Source organism: Stegodyphus dumicola, chromosome 5 (genome assembly GCF_044657685.1).
Source record: "Stegodyphus dumicola isolate Sdum_Otavi_A_Nest chromosome 5, ASM4465768v1".
In the NCBI taxonomy this organism is placed as follows: Eukaryota; Metazoa; Arthropoda; class Arachnida; order Araneae; family Eresidae; genus Stegodyphus; species Stegodyphus dumicola.
The window spans coordinates 73332896-73356773 of NC_140772.1; the positions used below are offsets into that span (position 1 = coordinate 73332896).

Sequence of the window (23878 nt, forward strand, 5' to 3'; positions counted from 1 at the left end):
TAATTTCGTTGCGTCATTTTGCGTTGGTTCACTATAAAAGAATCACATTTCCAATTGTTACCACCAAATATTAGAGCCTTGCATTATATTTTAAAAAAGCAAATAAAGAAAAATCTGCATAAATGTATGTATTCTTCCCGCACTGTGAAAAAAAAATGCAATGGTACCTGGAGACATCGAATTCTGAATAACGTTGTCCTCCACTCGAATATGGGCATCTGGAAACCCAATCTGTTTCATATTTTGTAAAACTTTAACGAATTTTTGATGCAACGAAAATGCAACGATTTCAAAGCGTTTCATTAACATTAACATCGCGTGCATCTTCAAGCACGGATATTTTATGTGCAAAGTGGGGTTTTTTTTTTTTATTTTTATTTTTACTTATTCTTTACAAAACTTGAAGACTCCACAACTTTATCTAAATACTAGCATTTCCATCATGTTGGTTTATCAGTTGAGCAAACTGGTGTTTAATATTCTTCACCAGTGGCCAAAAGATTTGCCAAATTAGCAGTTACTGTAGAAAAGGCCTCCGTTCCTTCTGTAGAGGCAATAGGCCTTTTCCGAACTGCTGTCATTCCATACGAATATTAAAAACACACTCCATTTTATGAAAAAATAAAAACACTTAGATTTAAAAAAATGTATTTTTTCATAAGGTGAGAGCCTTCAACGTTTATCATAAAAACATTAAAGAAATTCCTACAACTCAAAAACAATACTTTCGTTCTTAATATACAGTAAAAATTAAAAAAACATTTTTAAACAATAGTACAAAAATATTATACGCATTAGAAACCTTCCCTAAGTAAATCATTCCTAATTTTTACCAATTTCAATAATTTCTTTTTCCCAATTCAGAAATACAAAACTACATTTTAAATAAACCATAATATTTTTGAATTATTAACATTGATCTCAATATGATTTAAGCAAAATATTACCATTAATAAATCATAAAACAATAACTTAAAAATGCAACTTTTTTTTTTCTTTTCCGAAACGAAATAAACTCATTTTGGAACTTAATATCACTTCACGATCACATTTCATGACTTTTGATAATATTGCATTTTTTGAATATGAAGAATTAGCCGAATAAAGCACTGAACATGCAAGAGAGCACAAAATAGCATTTGGCATTTCATATTTCACTGATGAGGTTGATGACCTTCAAAGCACTTTGGATGTTTAATTTTCTTTCTACGCGATGATCGGAGATGCATAAACATTGTGTATATTCGAAGCGAGCAAAAACAATTAACCATATTTCACTACGTTGGCGACACTGACCTTGATTCCGAACACTTTCGATTTTGAACTCACAGATACTTCATGATTTCAAAGCACTTTTAAAATATGCCGTTAAATCACACACCGGAAACGAATTTGATGATTCACTGGTAGTTTGAGGCAGCAGAGTTCGAAATCCATTGGGGATTTCCTCGCACAGGTTCGTATCCTGTCGACTTTTTAAAAATATGTGATGATTTCAAATGCGTAGATGAAAACAGTCGACCTCCCAACAGCTTACGATACTGCGTAGACGACCGAGAAGACCGTAGTGGCTTGAAGGTGGCAGAGTGGAAAGCATGATGACGCAATTTAGCACAACATATCTTGAAAAATCACAATCTTTATTTTTTAACGCATATCAAATAATTCTTTTTCAGACAAGATATTTCTGAATAATATTTGAATAGAATAATTCCCATTTTGAAGTACGACGTCATCTTAAGCAAGTAAGCGGCAGCAGCATGGATTAAACGCGCCTTACCAGCAGGAAAGCTAACGCGGAAAAGGGAAAGGTTATAGCACTTTCATAACAAGAAGGCTGAAGTTTCAGTTCACAGTTTTGGTTTAGAATTAATTTGATTGGACGAGAGGCATCTGCATTAAAACGTTACATAAGATAGAAAAGTCTGGAACCTGTGAGAAGAGATGAATTTAGGGGTAGAGCATCAAATTTAGAATGTTAATTTTGAGGCCGTCAATTATTTTTTTGAAACAGCTATCATATTTTGTTATATCTTACATATATATATATAATATAGAGAGAGGGCCCCGCAAAAAAAAAAAAAAAAAATCCAATCGGGCGTCGCACCTATTCGATCCGGGCCTGTCTACGGCGGAGCCACTCAAAGATCGCAAATTTGAATGAGCTCTTTGGTCGCAGCCAACTCCTATGTTCATAGCCTCAAGTTCTATCCGCGAAGCAAAGCGGCCTTTAGCACCACGCTTCTGATTCTTCCCACAGATGCCGCCACGAGCGAGCCTCAGATAATACAGCGAAAGTACTGAACAGTTCAGTTTCAGTTCAGTTATCTGATTTAGACAGCATTTAGCAGCCCACTGCTTTAACTGCCTGTCATGGTATTGCTCTAAGGCTTGAAAAAATGAGAATAAGGCGGTAACCGCCGCGCCTCTATAGGCGGAGCTAGAATAGTACATGAGTACACAATGGAATTTAGAATTTAGAAGTGCATCTGGGAAAACTGTTAGAGCTGGCAACAAAATATGAAAATATATTAAGTTATGTAGTGAACTAGTGATGAACAATCATAATTAAATCACTAATACTTTGAATTTCATAATTTAAATCAAATGGCACTTGCCAGGCTGAATTGCAATGAGTTCTACCCAGTGGGTGTGGCTTGAAACGTCGTAGGTCGGTGGCAGTTACGACAGGATTCACCCTTCTGTAAACTGACCTCGGCCAATGCTTCTTGTAAGTTCACACTCCGGTGGAAAAAAAAAAAAAACAGTACTTGCAGGTAAGCACAGTCAAATAATAAAGTGAAAATGAAGAATTCACACTTGAAGACACACAATACTTGTAAAGCATAGTAAATTAAATGTATACATAATGAAACAGCAAGAGAACACTTGATGAACCAACAACACACTGGTTTTAGTCTTGTACTCTGTAGCTGTTATTCTCAAAACGCGAAGTGGTGAATTTCTCTATATACACAATATGTACACAAAAGCAGATACCTATGAGCTAAGCCATTACCCATTTGGGTGTCGCAAAGTCAATCATAAGTAGTAGAAAACAAATTGAACATAAAAAATATAAAAAGCTACCAAAGAGCAATGCCATTATCCATTAGGATGTCGCAATGTTCATCTGAGGTAGTTGAAAATACGAAGAATAAGTGAGCTTTAATCCAAAGTCCGATGCTGTGGGATATTATTACAGTCTCATATAATAAATTTTTTTATATACACTATTTACAGTTCACCACTTCATATTATGGAAGATGCTTCTGGGCCTTTTTGCAGCACATTCCAGGGTAGGATCATAATTAATTAGCTCCCTTATATGCTCATATCTTGAGTTACTATTTTTTGAAAGAAATTGTGGCTTGTAGTGAGTATCTCATCAGGAATGGGCCGGATCTTCAATCCTTTATGAATCTCTAAGCTTCTGACAAACCACGGCGCATTGATGATATCGCGTAGAATTTTATTTTGAAAAATTTGTAGTCTTTTTCTGTAGGTTTTATAAACGGTGGCCGAAACAGGGATAGCGTACAGAAGTATCGGACGAATAAGTGTAATATATATTTTCTTTTTAATTCTCACATTTAACTTGGATTTTCTGCCAATCAAGGGTTGAAGAGCAATTTTTGCGACAGTCGCTCTTCTGAGTGCATATTCGGAATGTTCTTTAAAGAGCAATTGTGAATCAAAATAGATACCTAAATATTTAGTGCTGTTAACCACAGGAACTTCTTGATTATTAATTTTAATGTTCACTTCAACTGGGGTGAATTTTCGATGTCGGCGAAAAAGTAGAATGTTGCTTTTAGAGGGATTAATGCTGAGTCTCCATGATTTAAGGTAATGCACAACGTGATTCACTGCAATTTTAAGCTTATCAACAACTGGGTCCAAGAACACTTCCTTGTGGAATTCCGCTTTTGATATATTTCTCCGTAGTATAAGTGTTGTTAATTTTTACTTGAAAGGTACGGTTTCTCAGATAACTTTTTAGAAGTTTAATGAAGTTAATTGGCAGATGAGCAAGGTGTAGCTTGTAAATTAAACCATCATGCCACACCTTGTCAAATGCTTTTTATAAATCCAAAAAACAACTTGCAATTGTATTCTTTTTAACGAATGAATCAGCGATATACTCTGTTACATTAAGCAGTTGATGAACAGTACTGTGTCCAGTTCTGAAGCCGAATTGCTCACTATTTATGATATTTTTATCTTGAAGGTGCTTTGTAAGTCTTCTTTGTATGACCGTTTCGAAAACTTTGCCCAGCCCAGGAAGCAGACTAATTGGACGGTATGAGTTAAGCTCTCTTGGATTTTTCCCCGATTTAAGGAAAGTAACAATATTTGCATGTTTCCACTGCTGTGGAAAATAATTTAACCTGAGACACGCATTTATGATATTAGTAGTTAGGACAATGTAGCTTTTAGGCAGAATTTTTAGAATTTTATTTGAAATCCCGTCGAAACCCGGAGCTTTTCTGACTTTTAGATTTTTGATGATGTCATAAATTTCATTAGTTGAGGTGGGATTAATATGCTCATTACCAATGCGGTCCGAGAGGTGAATATTAAAATTATAAACATCCTCTTCTATTTCCTCATTGTAATAATTGTTGTTCGTAAAAGTATTTTCCAGATGGGCAGCAAGAGCTTCTGCAATATCTTTTTCAGCGTAGGCGATGCCATAATTACTGTTAATAGGACCAATATTATAGTCTTGATTTTTACGGAGTGTTTTTGCAATTTTCCAGATAGTTCCTGGGTTAAAGTCCATGGAATCAAGGAGATCATCCCAAGAATTTGACCTATATTCAGAAATAGTTTCTTGAATTTCACGGATTTTTCTATTTAATTGGTTTTTAATAGTAGGATCAGCCGTCCTTCTCCATTGCTTGGCAATCCTATTTTTGTCTTTAAATTTATCAATTAAGTAGTCAGGTAATTTGGGCTTCTGATATTCTTTAAAAGTAGTAGAATTGATAATAGCAGTGTTAATTCTTCTGTTGATTTTAGTGATTTGTTCTTCGATGTGTGAAATATCAGCTAACAACGATAAAACGGTAACGGTGGCAGCCACAGATCTGATTGATAATTATTAAATTAAAATAAAATTAGTATTTGTACTACAAAATTAAACTACCGTACTTTAACAGCAGGGAGGAAAATTATTTGACACAATGATACAAAATACCGCTCGAGGTTCTCCTATTCGCTAGGGTACACATTTTGTTCTGCAACTTCGAAAAATCACATTAGAGGGTAAAATTTTGAAATGTACACTGATTCTAAAGAGGATTAAAGAGAAATTCACAGGTTTTGATTACTAGATGTTAGTAAATTAAATAAATAAATAAAATATAATACTATATTAATTTAAATAACTATTACAGCAATATTGTTTAAAAAAGGTAATACTAATATACATAGCTATATTATCACACAGTATTCAGAGCATCGAAATGAAATTCAACGAAACAGCTCCGAGGATGTGATAAGAGCAAATAATAATGATTAAGCAGGAGCAAGATTTTCGGCTAAAGCAGGAACAATGAAAGCAGCGAACAATGAACACTCCGAAGAACCCAGATCTCTCCACATTTTGAGAAGGAGCGCCCGTATACTGACAGCTGGGAATCCGAGGAACTAGTTCCTATAATCTACGTACATTAAAACGATCCTTGCAACAGTGACATGGAAAAAATAAATAAATAAAGTAAAATAATTTCAAAAAATCTGAAAGCTTTCACATCTGACATTACGTCCACAGGGCGTTTTTTAAACGTTTTGTGGACTACCTTTATTTATTGAATATCATGTTCTCCGCACTTACACCATAAAATTCAGTTAAACAGCAATATCGTAAAATAATTTTAAAATGAACATATCTTTAGAATTTCCGATACACAGTTTCGCGCGCTGGAGATAAAAACGCTTCCCCCCCCCCGGTACAGTGTTGTCATTGCTCGCTTTGAAATTTTTGAGTTCGTTAATCAAACATTCGTTAAAGTTTTACAAAATATGAAACAGATAATAAAAGAAATTCAAAATTCCAAATTTGGGCTTCCAGATGCCCATATTCGGGTGGAAGCGTACGTTATTCAGAATTGGATGTCTCTAGGTGCCGTCGTTTCATCACAATGTGAGAAACATACATACATTTATGCAGATTCTTCATCATTTAATTTCTTTAAATATAATAGAGGAACTGTAATATTTGATGGCAACAGTTTGAAAAGTGAACCCTTATTTAAAGTTTTCAACGGAAAATGCCAAAGCGGAATTATGTCAGCCGTAAATTTGTAATGCGAGCTGTGTTCGTTTGCGCTGTAAGACGCCCATTCCCAACCATGTCACCACAAACGATCATCACGTCGTCAGCGCAGATGGTAGGATAACGCAATAAGAAATTTGCTAGTTTAACTCCCTGATTTATTAGTGCCACGTAGTTTATGTGCAGTGGCAGTGTAAAGCGAGTCAGTTTGGTGGTTGGTAGAAAAGTTTCACGATGCTCTCGCATCGAGGGCCTGTTGATGTATTGGCAACACCATCGCCGATAAGTCATGCCCCACACATAAAAAAATACTTCATGTGGCATATCATGACGCCAATGCAAGGCTCTGAAAATAATACGATTCGTACACGGAAATACTGTTTTGACGAATATTTAATTTCGGGTCGCATATCTATGCGGGACGCAAAGCTGGAATAAAGGACTTCCCGGAAAATCCAGTAAGAATGATCATCATAAGTAAGAATGCATTAAAATTTAACACCCATATTTCGGACTTAATATTTAAATAATTAAGATAAGTGCTATATTCCAAGTTTATATGTAACAAGGAAGTCTGTACTGTTTTAATAGTTGTTAATGGTTAAAATTCAGAAATGTTTGTAGCATTTTAGATAATTTCCATTGTTTTAGGAATTTCCCATTTGTTTTAAGAAACACACAATTTTTCAAAAACTGTTTTTCAGCGCATTTATTAGGCAATAAAATTCATCACGATAAAACTGCAACCATCCTACACAGTAAATCCACTAAGTATGCAGTTTACTATGATTTTTCAAATATACATTAAAAAAGATTTCTGAAAAATAGTGTAAATATTATTACAGGCGGATTAATGGTGTGGCACAAATCGTAATCTCGAAGGATGCCGGTAATCAACGAGAAACCCCAAATCACTAATTAATTTTAAAAAAATAGTAAACATACCCTGTGTCTTACAATAAGGAGCTTCCGAAAGTTCGATAATGGGCAGTAGTAAGCAAGTGTCGTCGGAAGGAGGAAGCGACGCCACAGTAAAAGGGATGTAACAACGGAAGTGATATAGACGTGTTTGAATAATGTACTGTTTTCCTGAAGTTTCATTTTTTATTTTGTGGCAACGACAAGAATTTTCGAAGTTTTATTTTATTTATTTATTTTTTTTTATTTTCGTTTTTGCGGCAACGCCTTCTTAAACCACATGAATGAGAGAAAGGAGGGAAATGAGGATTACTAACAGCGAATGGTTTAAGCACTTACATTGAATCTCTTTCTTCATCCTTTTTTTCTTAAGAATACAGCCTGTTAAAAAAAAAATGTGCTTAGAACTTCGTGGAATGCATCTTATTTATTATGTATGATGGTCATAAGTAATTAAATGATATCTATGTTCGAAAATTGCTTGGTTTCAGTGTTTAATTAAAATAATGCTCCTTTGAAAATGTGGTCTCTCGGAAAATCAACTGTCCTTGAAGCGTGGGTGGAGACGTCTTAAAGAGATTTCAATATATCCTCTCGGGCACTTTTTAAAATCTTTTTTCTAGATCAAATGCCATCACTTCCTTTACCCGATTAATTTTTCTGATATTTTCATCGTTGGCCGCCCTAAACGGCATTGTGGCTAGGGAAGGCTAACTGCTACTCTTAGCTTCAATTGACTCTCGCATAAAGTTTGGTTGTTTGCTAGTGTCTTTTCCTCTTTCTCGCAAATGTAATATCGGTCTACCCTATCGTGCATCCTGCGCAACGCTGTCAGTGATAATACAACTGAATGAATATATGGGCAATGGGATTCCCAAAACTGGCATTTCCAAAAAATTGCTTTAGAAGTAAGCCTTTGGACATTTCATCCTCGCAACTGTAATTCTTACTGTGTATTAGCCACATCTTCAATTTTCCTTGCTCCTTACTGACTGCGCTCATCAGTGGCCAAATGAGTAACAAAGCTGAACAGAGATAGGCCGCTCTGGGTTCGATTTCCAAACTAGACTGACTGGACTCCATCATCGTCCACACTGCAGAGAAAAGATTACCAATTTTCGAAACACTTCGTGAAATGATACTTTCAAAGACACATACTCCTCGAGAATTTATCATGATAAGAGAATTCATTCTTATTTTAGCTCATTAAAATTTATATTTGGATTCAGACTTATATACAATAGCCATTATTGTGAGATTTCCCGATCCAGCGAATTTTTCCTTTAAACAGTATATTGCCTTATATAAGCAAAGCAAATTCTAGTTATTTCTTCTACTGCATTCCTTTTTTAAGATTTATTCAAATTAAGTATTATGGGTTTTGTTAACTGGAATTGACTGTATTTGAAAGGTTTGAAAAAATGTTTTTAATTTTTTTTCTTTGCATTAACAGTGACAAAATTCTTACTTCGGTAGCTCTCGCTAGATGGCGTTCCAACTGTAATCGTTCTTTTGATGACTGACGAATTATATTCTGTAACTCAGCAACATTCCGGTACAGGCTTCCCTGCTGAACAAATTAGAAACATTAGGAATAATATTAAATATTTGTAATATTTTTAAACAAAGTCATTACATAAGTAATCAGCAATGATTAAAAGATCAGTGATTCTCTAGATCAAAGATCGCAAACTAGCAGGCCGCATACGGCTGCAGCAATTTTATGCAGCACACAAATACATTTCGATTATGTATTTATAGCAAATACGTTGCTACAAAGATTTCAAAATATTTTAATTAGCTAAAGTCCAAGTTTACATTATTTTTATTACCATCAAAAACGAATGTTACTAACACACAACAAAATCACATTGAGCTAATTAATTTAAAATGTGATATAAATCTTATTGAATGATTTGAAGACACACATTTCATTAATTTTATTCGTACTTGTCGGAAAATAAATACACGCAGTTACGACTTTTTTCGCTAAGAATAATCGCTTTGTTTGGGAAAATATTTATAGTCAAGCGCTTTTTTTCACAGTTTAGAATTAATAAGAAAAGAACCGATTGACAGAATGCGTAATAAAGATAATATCTAGACGTTTTTCCCCAAAGTTACAAACTTTTCCAGAATCGAAATTCGATCGAGCGTCATGGTATATGAAGCAAAGAAATTTATTACCATTCATAAAAGCATATGTATTTCTTTATATATATATGTGTGTGTGTGTTGAAAAAAAATGTAATAGGAGAAAGAGACACAATAACACGCCGAATAAATACTAATTCAGAAGTCAAACAACAAAAATCAGCGTTATATTTACAAAATTTTCACAGGACTAGTTTCGATGGTTTTACCGAACCACCATCCTCAGCTGCAATTGAGGTTTTGCAGCTGAGAATGGTGGTTCGGTAAAACCATCGAAACTAGACCTGTGAAAATTTTGTAAATAAACGCTGATTTTTGTTGTTTGACTTCTGAATTAGGAGAAAGAGACTAGACTGTTTTCACTTATTCTCTTTGTCCCTCTTGGAAAGATTTCTGCGAATACTCAGGAAAATTTCACTATTTGTTTATTTTCATTTTAAATTAAAATAAGTTTTTTAATGAATAATTAGACATATTAGAAGAATAGAAGACATATTAGAAGAAGTATATATTAGAATTATTTACATATTAGAACCTATTTAGACATATTAGAAGAACATATTAGAATTATTTAAAATTAATATCGGTATGAAAATTTAATATTTAGTTGTCAATATGTTCGAATTATAAAATGTAACAAATAGAAATGTCTTTAGATAGGAAATAAATATAAACTTGAAATTTTCCTCGTTATGTTATGATTATTATTGTTTATGTATGTTTTGATAAATGTTTAATAAGCGAAAGTTAAAATTTAATTAAAATATACTTTTTGGGTAAAAAATTTTCATTTTGTTAAAAAATAATTCTCAGGTCCGCCAGTTGTTTTCAGATTGTGCATTCAGTTCACGTACAATTTCAGTTTGAGACCACTTGTTTAGATAAGTGGATTTATGTCCTAATCCCATATGCAAGATACTTATTTCTCTGAAAGAACATCGCACTAGCGACGCCGACCATTTGAGCAAACTGATTAAGTTAATGGATAGTTAAACAGGAGTACATCCATTCTTTGGAAGTTGATATAACTCGATTATTGTTAGTAACCGACAACGAAACGTATATGCGATATAAAAGTAAATCTAAGATCAGGAACTTTATCAGGAATTAAAACCTTACATGGAAAAAATGCAAAATAAGAATAGATAAAAACGATTTATCTTCCAGACATATTTTACGAATTAAAGAACTTAAAGCATAGAATAAACATAAAACATAGAATAAATAAATTTTTAAAAAATTGATAGAATAGCACAAATCGCAAGGAATGAAACTACTAAATTCAGATAAATATGCAAATGCAAAATTGACACCAGCTGATAATCCGGTGATTAACAAATTAGTTTCAGGAGTAAAAGCACAATTGAACTAAATAATATTAAATGCATAACAAACTTTCAAATACTTGGGTGCTCACAAAAGCTTAGGAATACATTGTCAGTTACGAGTTTCTTAAAATGATGAAAGTACTCATCAAATTAGGATCATAACGGAAGGCAAATATGCAATCAAAATGAAAATTAGTAAAGGATAAATAATAATTTAATAAGAAAAGAAAAACAAGTCGCAATAAGCTCAGATAAAAAGAAATAATGGAATACCAACAGCATCCAGAAATATTTAAGCGTTGGCAAACAACTCAATATCGTCGTGCATATAACATTTTTTAGAAAGGGGTATGGCGAAGAAATTACTTACGACAGATGTTAATGCAAGACTGCATTTGATCAGAAAGATGGAACTCGTAATCCAAGCGCAACTATAAGATGTTCCACTGCATTCAGTGGGAATTCTTAGGACGAAGATGTAAGGCATTCTATTGCATTCAAATGGAATACTTAGAAGGAAGATGCAAATATTCAACATCTGAAAATCTATAAATCTTTGGAGAACGACTGAGATTTAGTGAAAGCAAGAAGGCCAAATTGAAAATATCTCTCCACTGTTTCTATACTTTTTATCTGGATGTTTTATACGGCTTCTTATATATTCATGAAATTTCCATAATCTAGAATAAATAAACTGGAAAGGAATGACAGATGATAAAGAAGTATAAAGCAGATTCATTACTTCAAATTGTGAGAATTATGATGGCAATGCCATATGTGATATGCGACGGGGGGGAACGTGGGAATCATCCCTTTAACATTGTGGTTAATCGGTGTAGCGCCACGTCCACCTGTATCTAGAGTCAGGCAGAGGCCACACGGACATCTTGCACCCGACGCCGAAACCCAGCGCCCAATTTCCTGCTAGCCTGCCACCCTAAGCGGCCACTGGGAATTTATTTATACTTAAAACATTAATGACATGGCTAAACAGGGGTCTTCAGTCTTTTGCTATAAGCTTTGATCTCGTTAAGAGATATATACATACACATTGCACAATTACAAAATACATACGTAGAATACTTGGTGTACATGATATACGAAATATTATATACAAAATGATAAACACAAATTCAGTACTAAATACAGATTCAATACATAACAAGAGATACTACTTATGAGCTAGGATAATTACATTCTGTTAACCAATCAATACTTGGAGGTTGCTCACTTCTAGGCAGGCTAGGATGGTAATACACATTGCACAATTGCTTGCACAGGGCAGCCGGTGTACATGAATTACAATACAGTAGAATTAATACGAGGGAATGAATATAGAAGAATAAAAAATTTAGTACAAAATACAAATTCAATGCGGAAGAATAATTATTACTTATGTGCTAGAATAAATACGTATTATGAACACTTAATAGAACTTGGAGGTTGCTCACTGTTAGGTAAGCTTGGATGGTGATAAGGCTTGGTTTTTATATCAGTTATTTATATAATAATTTTATATTAATTATGCAAATCTAATTACTAGGAATTTGGATTATTTATAAAGTGGTGAAATTTCTTTTTCCTCTTTCATATACTTAATGTGTACGCTTCATTACAAATGTGATTATCAGCAATGCATGCTAAATATGAAGTAATCGATTTATTTTTGTCCTTTTATGTAAATGAATAGTCATATACATGCATTATGTTTCATAATCAAATGCTTTCTCTTCCCGCTTTATTAATTATTTTTTTAACTTTATCAGATATTTCTCCCGCCTTCTTAACGAGCCCTTGTGGTGTAGTGGTCAGCACGGTCAGCGCGTAATTGAGAGGTCCGCGGTTCGACTCCCGGCGAAGGCGCTGCTAATTTTTCAATCTCTTTTGCCTGCTTCCAAAAATAACTAATGTCTCTACAACTTATAATATTTTTTATTTCATTTTATTATTTATTTATTTATTGTATTTTGTATTTTTAATCATTATTACTTTGTCTACTATTAAGCCGTTTTCTTACTGTTTTTAGTATTGCTGCTTATTTTAAAAATTAAGCCCTAAAAATAAAGGCACTGAAAACTGCAAATTGTTATGTTTGTTGTTTAACCGATAAAGGTTTTCTAAGAGGAGTCCTACATATTTGATTATATTTTATTAGTTTTAATTGTTAACTTTATGTTTGTAAATATTCGGCGCAAGTAAACTTTCCTAACTTTGATTCTAAAAATTAATTATTATTAACTTCAGATTAACATATTCCTCTCTTTACGAGAGTTCGCCAAAATACCATTTCATTTTTTACAAAAGCCATACATGTCTTTTAAGCCTTTTATATCTTTAGAAGAAAGTAATGAAAGACCATTTTTTGGTTTACCAAAGAAATTTCACTTTTATGGAAAACGACGAACCACATAAATTCATTTGGCATTAGTTTGATGTGGTGACTGTACAAATTTAATTGCAAAGAAGTACTAATTTCATATCAAAAGAATACGCAAGTTTTGTAGAATATTCCGATATAAATTGAACAAAAGAAAAATTGTCTATTAGAATCAAACTTTCTATTTTCAAACCTTTTACATCAGTCAGAACACATGATACACTTCTACTTTCGACGCTGAAATAAACAGACAGATAAGTAGATCTTATCTAGGTAATCATCTGGATAACCAAATCGTCAAATTTCCCAAATTAACGCATCACAGTTACTGTCCTAATTTTATGCCTTCCAGTTTCCACATTTCGGAAGGGAAAATCGGTGTTTCCAAATTTCGGAAGGAGAAATTGTAATACGTATGTTATATCTCTAGCGTAAAAGTCTCCTTAATTCATCACATCCTTTTTGCTTTTGATGGCACTTTAAGCCTTTTAGGTTATTCGGTACGATTCACAACGCACTTTTTTGCTAGAAATATTCTCAATCGGATCTATAAAACTTGCACTGAAGCAATGAACACTTACCACCAGTGGATTTTCTTTGGAATACTTAGTTTTTTCTACGTTTTTATTCCTGGTTATGCTCACTTTTTGTTTCTGTGCCTTTTCGACTGAGATTCTATTTAACTCTTTCTGTTTCCTATATTTTTCTGCTTGAACTCGGACTTTATCTCGGTATAATTCCCGAGAAGTCTAAAAAAAAAGAAAACTGTTTTAGAACAAATTTACCAAAAAAATATTTTTATTTACAGTATTTTTTGTAAAAGTAAGAGGTATGATGTAACTATAAAATAAGTAAAAAAGTAAACTATAAAGTAAATTTGTAAAAGTGAAGGAACTATGTAATACTTTATTTACATAGTCAAAATTTCTTACTTTTACAAAAGTTTATGAATATGTATTATTTTATATAAAAATCAGAAAAAATTCTCGAAAATATTAAATTTTACGAAATTTCGTAATACGAAAACTGATTTTCACTAAACTCGTATTTGGTGAATTGCTTCTGCAGCTAGACGGGAGTACTATAGAACAAATTCAACTGAGCTCCCGGTTAAGATTACATTCCGGTTTTTAGAGGTTGCCACTTGTAAAATTTGCCTAAATCTTTGGTCTAAGAGAATAATGCAACACGATAAAAGACATAAGGAAGAAATTAACATAAAGCTAACTATTAGTAAAACTTAAATCATAAATGTCAATTCTGACTGTCAAATCTGGCATGCTAGAAAAATTTCGGAATTAGTAAATTGTAAGAAAGCGACTAAAAGTTAACATTATCTATGAAAGAGTCTGAAAGCGCAATAAACAGATTTAAAACCATTATAATTATGAATTATAGTTTAATAATAACTATAAATAATAAATTTAATACAGTGAAACATCAGTTCTCGAATTTAATTCATTCCTAAAGGTGGTTCATCAACCAAAATATTCCCCCCTATAAAAATTAATGTAAAATGGATTAATTCGTTCTGGGATTACAGATGGCTGTCAATTTAAATTTTACAAAAATACACGATGCGCAAATTCATAACCAAAGAAAAATATTCAATATAAAAAAATCATAATAAGGATCACTACAATACTAAATAGATTACTTCATTTAATTTTACTGTATCTGACGAAGGAGGGCGAACAGCCATACGTAGAGAATAATGACATAAATATGTTATATTTTGGAAGAGCGTCCCATTCCATAAAAATAAGCATCATTCGACTCTTGACCTCCGTTTAAATCAAAATTGATCCAGTCTGATTTATTACATTGTAAAATGTTTCTTAAGTGAGACCTGAATCAATGAAAATGCTTATGATGTAGCATGCTACTGCTTTATCAAGATAAAATCGTTACGTGAAAACTTTGCATCTCATACCCTTGACCCAAATTTTTCAGTTTACACAGCTAAAGTAATTTTTCTTTCTCTTCTTCTGAAGACATTCCTTCCACAATCGCTTTTTGCTGCTGCATATTCTTGTTACCATTTTGACTGAGATGATTTTTATGATCATCTAATAATTACCTCACGTCTTTACTGTGAAGGTCGTCCTGCCTAGAAACACAATATCATAGATATAACTAACGCACACGCGCGCACGCACACATAACACACACACACACAAAGAAAAAAAGAAAAACGGGAAAGAAAAGAAAAAAGCTGAGTCTTTCAAATTATCTGCATGAAACCCAATCTAACTACAATTTCATCCAGACCAAATTCATGATCCTGTAAGGTCACTTGCCGCCAGGCATAATAAGAATAGAATTAATGAGAATTAACTAAGGTAAATATTAAAATGATGTTTCTATAAGTGTCTGAATGTTAATTATGAAGTACTTGCACTCTCAAATCACCTTCGAAAATCAGATGTTGCTGAATTGAACGTTCGTAACTCAAGAAACCATTCTGATCCGAAACGTTTTTTTTCTGATAATTTGTTCGCGAGCCGAATTTTTCATGAACTGAGGAGTTCATGATTCCACCGTATGTGCAAAACTCCTACGCATAAATATATTATATTTAAGGAAAATAGCATGATTAATTATAACTATGCAACGATGTTTAATTAAAACAAATTTTTTGACTTGCAAATTACAAAATATCACCTTTGACGGCATGATGGTTAGTGAAACTAAGGGCCTGGAATCAAGGGTGGGTTTTAACTACCATGTGAGGCTTTGAACGTATGCGTCACTTTGCCCACTTCTTGAAGGCATAACATCGGTCGCTCCCATTTGATCACCCTGTACAACGATCTCGATGTAGAGATGGTTAAATAATCGGTGGGTTTGGGCATAATTCCTCACGAGTAATTAACAAGTGTCTCATGTTTGGGAGAAAACTTCAATATTATATCATGTAATTAAATTCGGTACATGTTGAGCAAATTACGCTACTTACCAAATTTCACTATTTCTAAATTTGATTTAGCTATTAATCAGCTAAAAAGCGCCTTCAGAGCATTAGATACTACCTGCAACAGGCTGTTACTAGTGGCTGTTTAAAGCAATCAAAATATACGGAGGCAAAATGTCTAAATATTTCTAAAACAAATATAGTACACCTCAGGAAATCCTTGAAAGATATTCGAAGTTTTATTCGAATAGCCAGACTGGACAAAAAATGATAACTCCTTCAACAGTGAGATGTTTGTCTGTAGAGGTAGTGAGTTATTCAGCTGTTCAGAAAGCGAAATCTCGAAAAATCAACAATGCCCTGGCTAGAGATTAGGCTCGAGTCTTTAACCTCCTAGATTTGACCACGATGCAACATAAGCACAAGGAAGGAAGGGCTTTAATTCTTACAAAGCATATCGCAACAACCAAGGAACGACCATGCAGCTACCATTGGAGCTATATTAAGCAAATGTGCACACACAACAGGCCTTTAAATGAAGAAGCGGGCAATTTATCTCGCTAACGTTACGTCAGAAGAGGATGCTGAAGATAAAAAAGACAATCAAATATACTCGTATACACGTTTAGTGATCTGTCGTGATTTCGCTAAAGTCTGACGCTAAGACAGCACATATCTAAAAGCCGAAACCTCGCTAACATCATGAAAATCTTCATTACGCTCATGGAAGTACCATGATACGGAGACGCGTCATATCCAATGAATGGTATAGTTCATATATTCACGCTCACCATAATTATATCAAGCGATACCATGAGCGGAGTTCTTGGAGCTCAACGCAACGTTCTTCAGACGTACAAACTGACATTTTACTATTTTTTTTAATATATCTAATGCTATTCCATATCATGCTGAACAAGTGAGTGCCCTGAAATAGAAAAAATCCAAATATATCCAGATCGAAACCCATGTTTTGAACCGATGTTGCAAGACGTTACTCTCTTCCAAATGCGTATAAAAATTCAAAATTAGAAGTGAGAAACCCATTGCTTCAAATTGTTAAATCATACTTTAAATTATAGTATTCTTACGAATTTTGTATTTAGATAGCTAATGTTAGTAGAATTATAATTAAAATTGTTTTATTTCACCGTGCAATGCAGGACAAGACATATTTTAAGAGAAGGCTACGCCAGAAAAGTGAAAAAAGAGGAGCAAATGCATTTAACATTTAATAAGTAGATATTTTGTAATTTATATTTAAATTGAATAAATGTAATTGACTGCTGTGTCAGCTGTAACCATAATTCTACTCTTTTGCTTTCCAGAAATCTCGAGCAAAGAAATTAGTCTCTCGCGATCGATGGAAAGCTTTAAAAAGCCGGGCACAGACATCTCAGCTCAGTTGTTTAGTTAGCTCCTGTTATTTTTGTTGATCGGATTAGCATTCTCTGCGCTGTGTATTGCGTTCTATTTAACGTTGTAGCTAAAAGTCTAGCTAATGATTATATTGAGTGATATTGTGATATTAAACAAATATCTCTGACGAAAATTCCAACGTTTTGTAATATTTCATGTGATAAGAATAAATTTTATTAACCTTTTATCGGATTTGTACATTCAAGCTATTAAGAACCCGTACGCGCGCAACACCTTTTGGTGTAAGAAATGGGATTGAATGGCAATAACAAGAGCGATGAAGGAACAGTAAAGCAGTTGGTGGAAGCCTTTGCTGCATTTAAAGAAGAAATGAAATCATGCCAAGGAGAGATGAAAACGAGACAAGAAACCGTTAAAGCAACGATGAAAGCTAGTCAAGATTCCGTTAAAGAGAAGATGAAAATAGTTCAAGTAGAAATCAAAAGAGAGATTACATGTATAATAGAAAACAAATTTGAGGTTAAGGAAGGCTGAACTGACGCTGTTAAAAATAAAGTTGGACACACTGAAGAAAGAGTTTCTCCTGCAAAAGAACAAATAGAAGAAAGAGTTTCTGCTGTGGAGCAAAGAACCGAAGAAAGAGTTCCTGCTGTTCAAAGTAACAAATTAATGGTAGGGTTTCTGCTGCTGTCAAGAAGTTCACACCTTAAGGAGTGCCTAGCGACAGCAGGAAGCAATTATGAGAGTTTTAAATTTTTATTCATGCCTGCTCGTCCGTCTCTGAAGCTATCCACATATGATAGGAAGACCTCTTGGCAAGGGTATAAGACACAATTTTCTATAGTGGCGGAAGCAAATGGATGAGATTCCCAAGCTAAGGCCTATCATCTCGCCTCTCTGAGAGCAGACGCAGCGGATATCCTTCAGACTCTTCCCGAAAACCATAGGCTAGATTTCGAAGCTCTATCAGGGGCGTTAGATCTGCGTTTCGGGGAGAAATGTTAAAAGACTACAGCAGGCTTCAATTTAAATACCGTCAACAGAAGCCCACGGAAACAGGAGCTCGCGATGGTAGTGAAAGGCTGTCTCATTTCGCCTCTTCGAAGTGCCCGACAGAAATGAAGGAAATCCTGTCCCTGCAGTATTTCATCGATGGCATCCGGGATCCTGAAATACAGAAATGTCTACGAATGGCGGATGTCAAGGACTTAAAACGCGCTCTAGTGTACGCAAGGAAATTCGAGGCAGCCCAGCAAGCAACTCGTAGAGACCGCCACCCAATCAAAGCTGCTCAAGACCAAAAGTCAGAGGATCAAATGGCTGCTCGTCTAGATTTGACTAGACAACTCAATGCCTTGAGACGGAATATTAGTGACAAGAAACCGATCCTAAAGTGCTGGAAATGCGGTGCTGAAGGTTACATACGAAAAATTTGCAGAACACCCCAGAGCACGGATGTTAAGACCGCTTCTAGCAAGAAGGAGGTAAACTAATTAGTGGCCATCTCGTGGGATGGAGGTTGCCAGATAATGAAAAGTACTATTTTAAAGCGCTTCAGATTTCTGCAATGAGTGGCGGCAGTAATAGACTCTTCATCATGGGACAGTTCCCTGCAATATGACCATCGATACAGAAGCCAACGTTACCATCATGACAAAATATTTGGCTCAAAACTGGAAGGCAAACCTATCTGGACGCCTCCCTGCGTAACCCTCCAGACTGTGTCCGGCAAGAAGATCGGAAAAGTCATATCACGTTTGGATGTGCCGCCTACTATTACACGGTATATACGGCAGAGATTACAGACCGTAGCATACTCGGATTGGTTTTTCTGAGGAAATACCATTTACCTTGGACTTTATAACGAACTGCATCTTGCCTCTGAGAACATAGCCTTATTCGGAATTAATGGAGTTAAATCTGTCCACAAAGTCATAGCTCAAGACGATATTACAATACTAGCAAGAGCAGAAATTTTACTTCCTGGATACATAGCCGAAAATAGAAATTTCCGCTACGGCGTCGCGGAATATCCGAAGAACTGTATAACAGCCCGAAAAGAATACTAGTAGCCTCAGCACTCGTCGACCTATAGAGAACCATTATTCCGGTGAGAGTTGCAAATGTAACTGACAAGGCGAGAGTTTTTAAGAAAGGTGAAGTGGCTGCAGCACGTACTCAGTAAACAGCGTTAAACGAAAGAGTAACACCCCAGAAGCCGTGTCTTCAGAGAGCATAACGTCGGAGTTATTGCAGAATGCACAACTAAAGGATGAAGAGAGAATGCTGCCGAACGTGTCATTCAAGATCTCCAAGAAGTTTTCTCCCACTCATCTTCTGACGGAGCATATAATCGATAGTTTGACGCAGCATATAATCGATACCGGAGTTCGTCCACGAATTAAGCAACATCCAAGACATCTACCGATCGCTAAACAGGAAAAGGTAGGAAAACTTCTGAAGAACATGGAAGAAAGCGATATCATTGAGCCTTGCAAGTCGTCTGGAAGAAAGACGATTCAACCAGATTTTGCGTTGACTATGGGACTATGGCCGGTTGAACGAGGTTACGAAGAAAGACAGCTACCTTCTTCCTAGAATTGACGACATTCTGGACACTCTTTCTGGAAGCAAGTGGTTTTCGACGCTAGATCTGAAGAGTGGATATTGATAATTAGAGATACATCTGGATGACCGAGAAAAGACGGCATTTACTACCGGACAAGGACATCATCATTTCAAGATGATGCCTTTTGGACTGTGTAATGCGCTGGCAATATTTGAACGCCTCGTGGAGACTGTTTTGAAAGGTCTTTGCTACGAAGCCTGTCTGATATAATTGGATGACATCATCATCGTCGGGAAGAGTTTTGAAAAACATCTAGAAAATCTTAGAAAGGTGCTTCGAAACTTAAAGATGCCAATCCAACGTTAAGTCCCGCCAAATGTAAATTAGTCATCTAGGAAGATTCTTACTTCGGATATGTCATCTCTGCTGAAGGTGTGTGTATGGATCCTGAAAAAGTGTCAGCAGTTAAAGACTGGAGACGCCCGGAAAATGTTCATCAGCTGAGAAGATTCCTAGGGCTTTGCACCTATTACAGGAGATTTGCGAAGGACTTTTCTTTCATCGCAAGACCCCTTCACAAGCTGACAAAGAGTAAGCAAATGTTCTTGTGGACAAAGGAATGTGAGGATGCATTTAACAACTTGAAGGAAGCTTCAACATTTGCTCCAATTGTAGAGACATTAGGTATATTTTTGGTAGCAGGAGAGATCAAAAATAGCAACCGCCTTCGCCGGGAATCGAACTTCGGACCTCTGGAATACCGGCCCAGCGTGCAGAACCACTACACCACGAAGGCACGCTAGGAAAGCGGGAGAAATACCTTATACAATCCTGACATATCCTCAGCTCGACAGACCATTTATTCTTGACACGGATGTGAGCCATGAAAGTGTCGGTGCTGTTTTGTCCCAAGAAATAAATGGCCAAGAACGTTTCGTGGCCTACCGGAGCAAGTGCCTTTCTAAACCGGAGAGGTATTACTGTGTCACCAGGAAAAATGTGCTCGCCATAGTTAAAAGCCGTAGGACATTTCCATCATTATTTCTAAGGCAGGAAATTTCTGTTCCGCTCGGATCATGCATCGTTGACTTGGCTTCTAAATTTCAAGAATCCTGAAGCCCAAATAGCCAGGTGGATACAGAGACTCTAGGAGTATGACATCACTATCCATAATCGGAAGGGATCATCACATGGAAACGTTGACGCCCTGTCTAGGAGACCTTGCCCAGAAAGCTGCCGATATTGTTCTAGGGTCGAAGAGAAATAAGAGCTCCTTAACTCCGTCGCACGACAAATTACAATATCAACATCGGCTGACCGAGGCTCAAGAAGCCAGGAAAGACCACCAGGAAGATTGCGACATTAAACCCATAATTGACCTATTCGACTCCTCAAACAGAAAAATTCCCTGGTAGGACATTTCCAGCTCTAGTCGGACGACAAAACAATACTGAGCCCTCTGGAACTCACTTGTGGCCAAGTGAATAAGACCTCTGAACAAGGTAGTGCCATCCGGGTTGAAGAAAATTTCTATTTAAAATTCATCTACCAAGGCATATCTTAGAAAGCTAACTTTGTGTATTCTATCATAATAATATCAATAAAAAAAGAAGACATGCATATTAATTAAGACACAATAACACGCCGAATAAATACTAATTCAGAAGTCAAACAACAAAAATCAGCGCTATATTTACAAAATTTTCACAGGACTAGTTTCGATGGTTTTACCGAACCACCATCTTCAGCTGCAAAACCGCAAATGAACAAGATAGGAAATAATGATTAGATAAGATAAGAAAGCCTGGACAAGAATAAGCAAGTGGCGCCATCTGTTGGTAAAACCAGAACTAAAACATAATTTCTTTAAAGGCCGAAGGCAAATTTGGATTGGAATTAGGATCGTTAACTAGAACAGAAAGATTTTTATGAATGTGAAATGCCTCTAGAAAATCCAGTTCTCCAATGGAAGATGTTTTTTGAATAATTTTGGCAGCAGAAAAACTGAAAGTGTGGTTTTCGGACCAACAATGTTGAGCAACAGAAGACTTCTGTGTTTCCTTTTTTCTAACATATGCCTCATGTTCCTTGACGCGAAATTTTAAGGCTCTCTTAGTTTGGCCAATGTAAATTAAACCACACTGGCAAGGAATCCTATAAATACCCCAGGAATTCATATCCGGAATGGGGTCCTTGAGTATGGAACTCGGAATTTTATTGATGGGAGAATAAACAACCCGAAAGTTAAATTTCTGCAAAATATGTGCAACTTTATAGCTAATTGATGGAAAAAAGGGAATGACAACAGAATTTCAGACAACAGACTTCGGATAATCTTCTAAAACAAGATTGTGCCTTTTAGTGTGTTGAGATGAGAATTTTTTAACTGCTTGATTAATAATGTTGGGTGGAAAGCCCCTGTCAATAGCTATTGCTTTTAAATACTTTAGTTCTTCATCAAGGGCTACTTTGGAGGAACAAACTTGAAGAGCACGGAAAACATAGGAATAAAATGAAGCTAACTTTTGTTTAGTCGGATGACATGATTTAAAGTGTGGTGGAAGGCAAACCGATGAAGGTTTACGGTAAACCGTAGTACTGAAGTTGGATGTGTTACGTGTGACCAGAATGTCGAGAAACGGAAGAGAATTGCAAGTCTCAAGTTCAAAAGTGAACTGAATAGCAGGATCAATAGAATTCATTGTTGAAAGAACTTTATTTAAATCATCTTTATTACCTTCAAACAGAGTAAAAGTATCGTCTACGTAGCGGAACCATGCCGGGAAGTTTAAAGTTTCAAACAATTTTGATTCATAATAATGCATGTAGATATCAGCCAGGATGGGACTGAGGGGGCTTCCCATGGCTAATCCCTCAGTTTGCTTGTAATATTTATTTTGGAAAACAAAATGTGTTTGTTTCAAACAGAGTTGAGTGAGAGAAATTAGCTCATCAATTTCGATGCAAGAGAAATGAAATTCGCGTTTCAAGAATTCTGTTAAATTGCAAGCTTGCCTTACTTCGGTCCGTCATAAGGGATACACGTCAACAATTGTCCAAAATTGAACGTGAACTCTATAAGCTTCATCTGGAACTCGCTAAATCATATCCAAAATTCCCTGCCCTTGAACAAAAGTCTTGGTCTAGAACGGAGAATGCAGTTAACCGTCATAAAAATACCCTTGCAGTTAAATTCGAAAAACTTCTTTTACAATCTTCCAGTTCAAGTAGTTCAAAAAATCTTCCCATTGTAAACATCAAGCCAATAGTTAATATTTCTAATGTTAGTCTTTCAGAAGAACAAGAGAGAATTCTAAAATATAATTTTAACTTCTCACAAACCTGTAAACCCTCGATTCCAAAGATTTTGGCTCCTATCGAAAAAGCTTTCAAGTTCAGTAAAGTTTCAGATTCACAGAAAGAAATGATTAGGCATCTTATCGCCCATAATGTGAAATTCAATAATAAACCTTTGAAACCAAATCTAACTGCGAGAGAAAGAGCTACATTGCGTGAAATTCATTCTAACCCGGATATTATTATTTCAAAGGCCGACAAAGGTGGCCAGATAGTCGTCATGGATAGGAACACTTACATCGATGGTGTCACTAAACTCTTAAACGAAGGACCATATAATCCGATCCCTAAAGATCCTTCACCTTCGGATTTGTCAAAAATAAAAACTGCGATCAAATCTTCGCAAATCATTTCAGCCAACTTAAAACATTCACTTATCCCATCTGTTGCGAATTGTGCCAGATTATATGCTCTTCCCAAAATTCATAAAAGTGGTATTCCTTTCCGCCCTATTGTATCAAATTTAGGTACTGCCTCGTATCCATTAGCTAAATATTTAGTTTCTAGATTTTCAACTCTATTAGACAATAACATTTACACCATAAAAAATTCAATAGAGTTTGTAAAAAAAGTTAAAAACATTTCTCCTAGTAATTTA

The 23878-nt window shown here is 35.2% G+C and overlaps 1 protein-coding gene across 6 annotated transcripts in view; it reads right to left on the reverse strand.

Moving 5' to 3' along the window:
* LOC118188568 (RIMS-binding protein 2-like) overlaps positions 1-23878 on the reverse strand; it is a 481985-nt gene that overhangs the window by 365066 nt on the left and 93041 nt on the right. For 5 of the 6 annotated variants that reach the window (XM_085816767.1, XM_085816770.1, XM_085816769.1 and 2 more), the window contains exons 3-4: positions 13642-13809; positions 8670-8771 (exon numbers count right to left, since the gene is read on the reverse strand). In XM_085816767.1, coding sequence (XP_085672893.1) covers positions 8670-8771; positions 13642-13809 — 270 coding nt within the window. The remainder of the gene's footprint in view (positions 1-8669; positions 8772-13641; positions 13810-23878) is intronic. The other variant, XM_085816768.1, reaches the window with a different exon arrangement.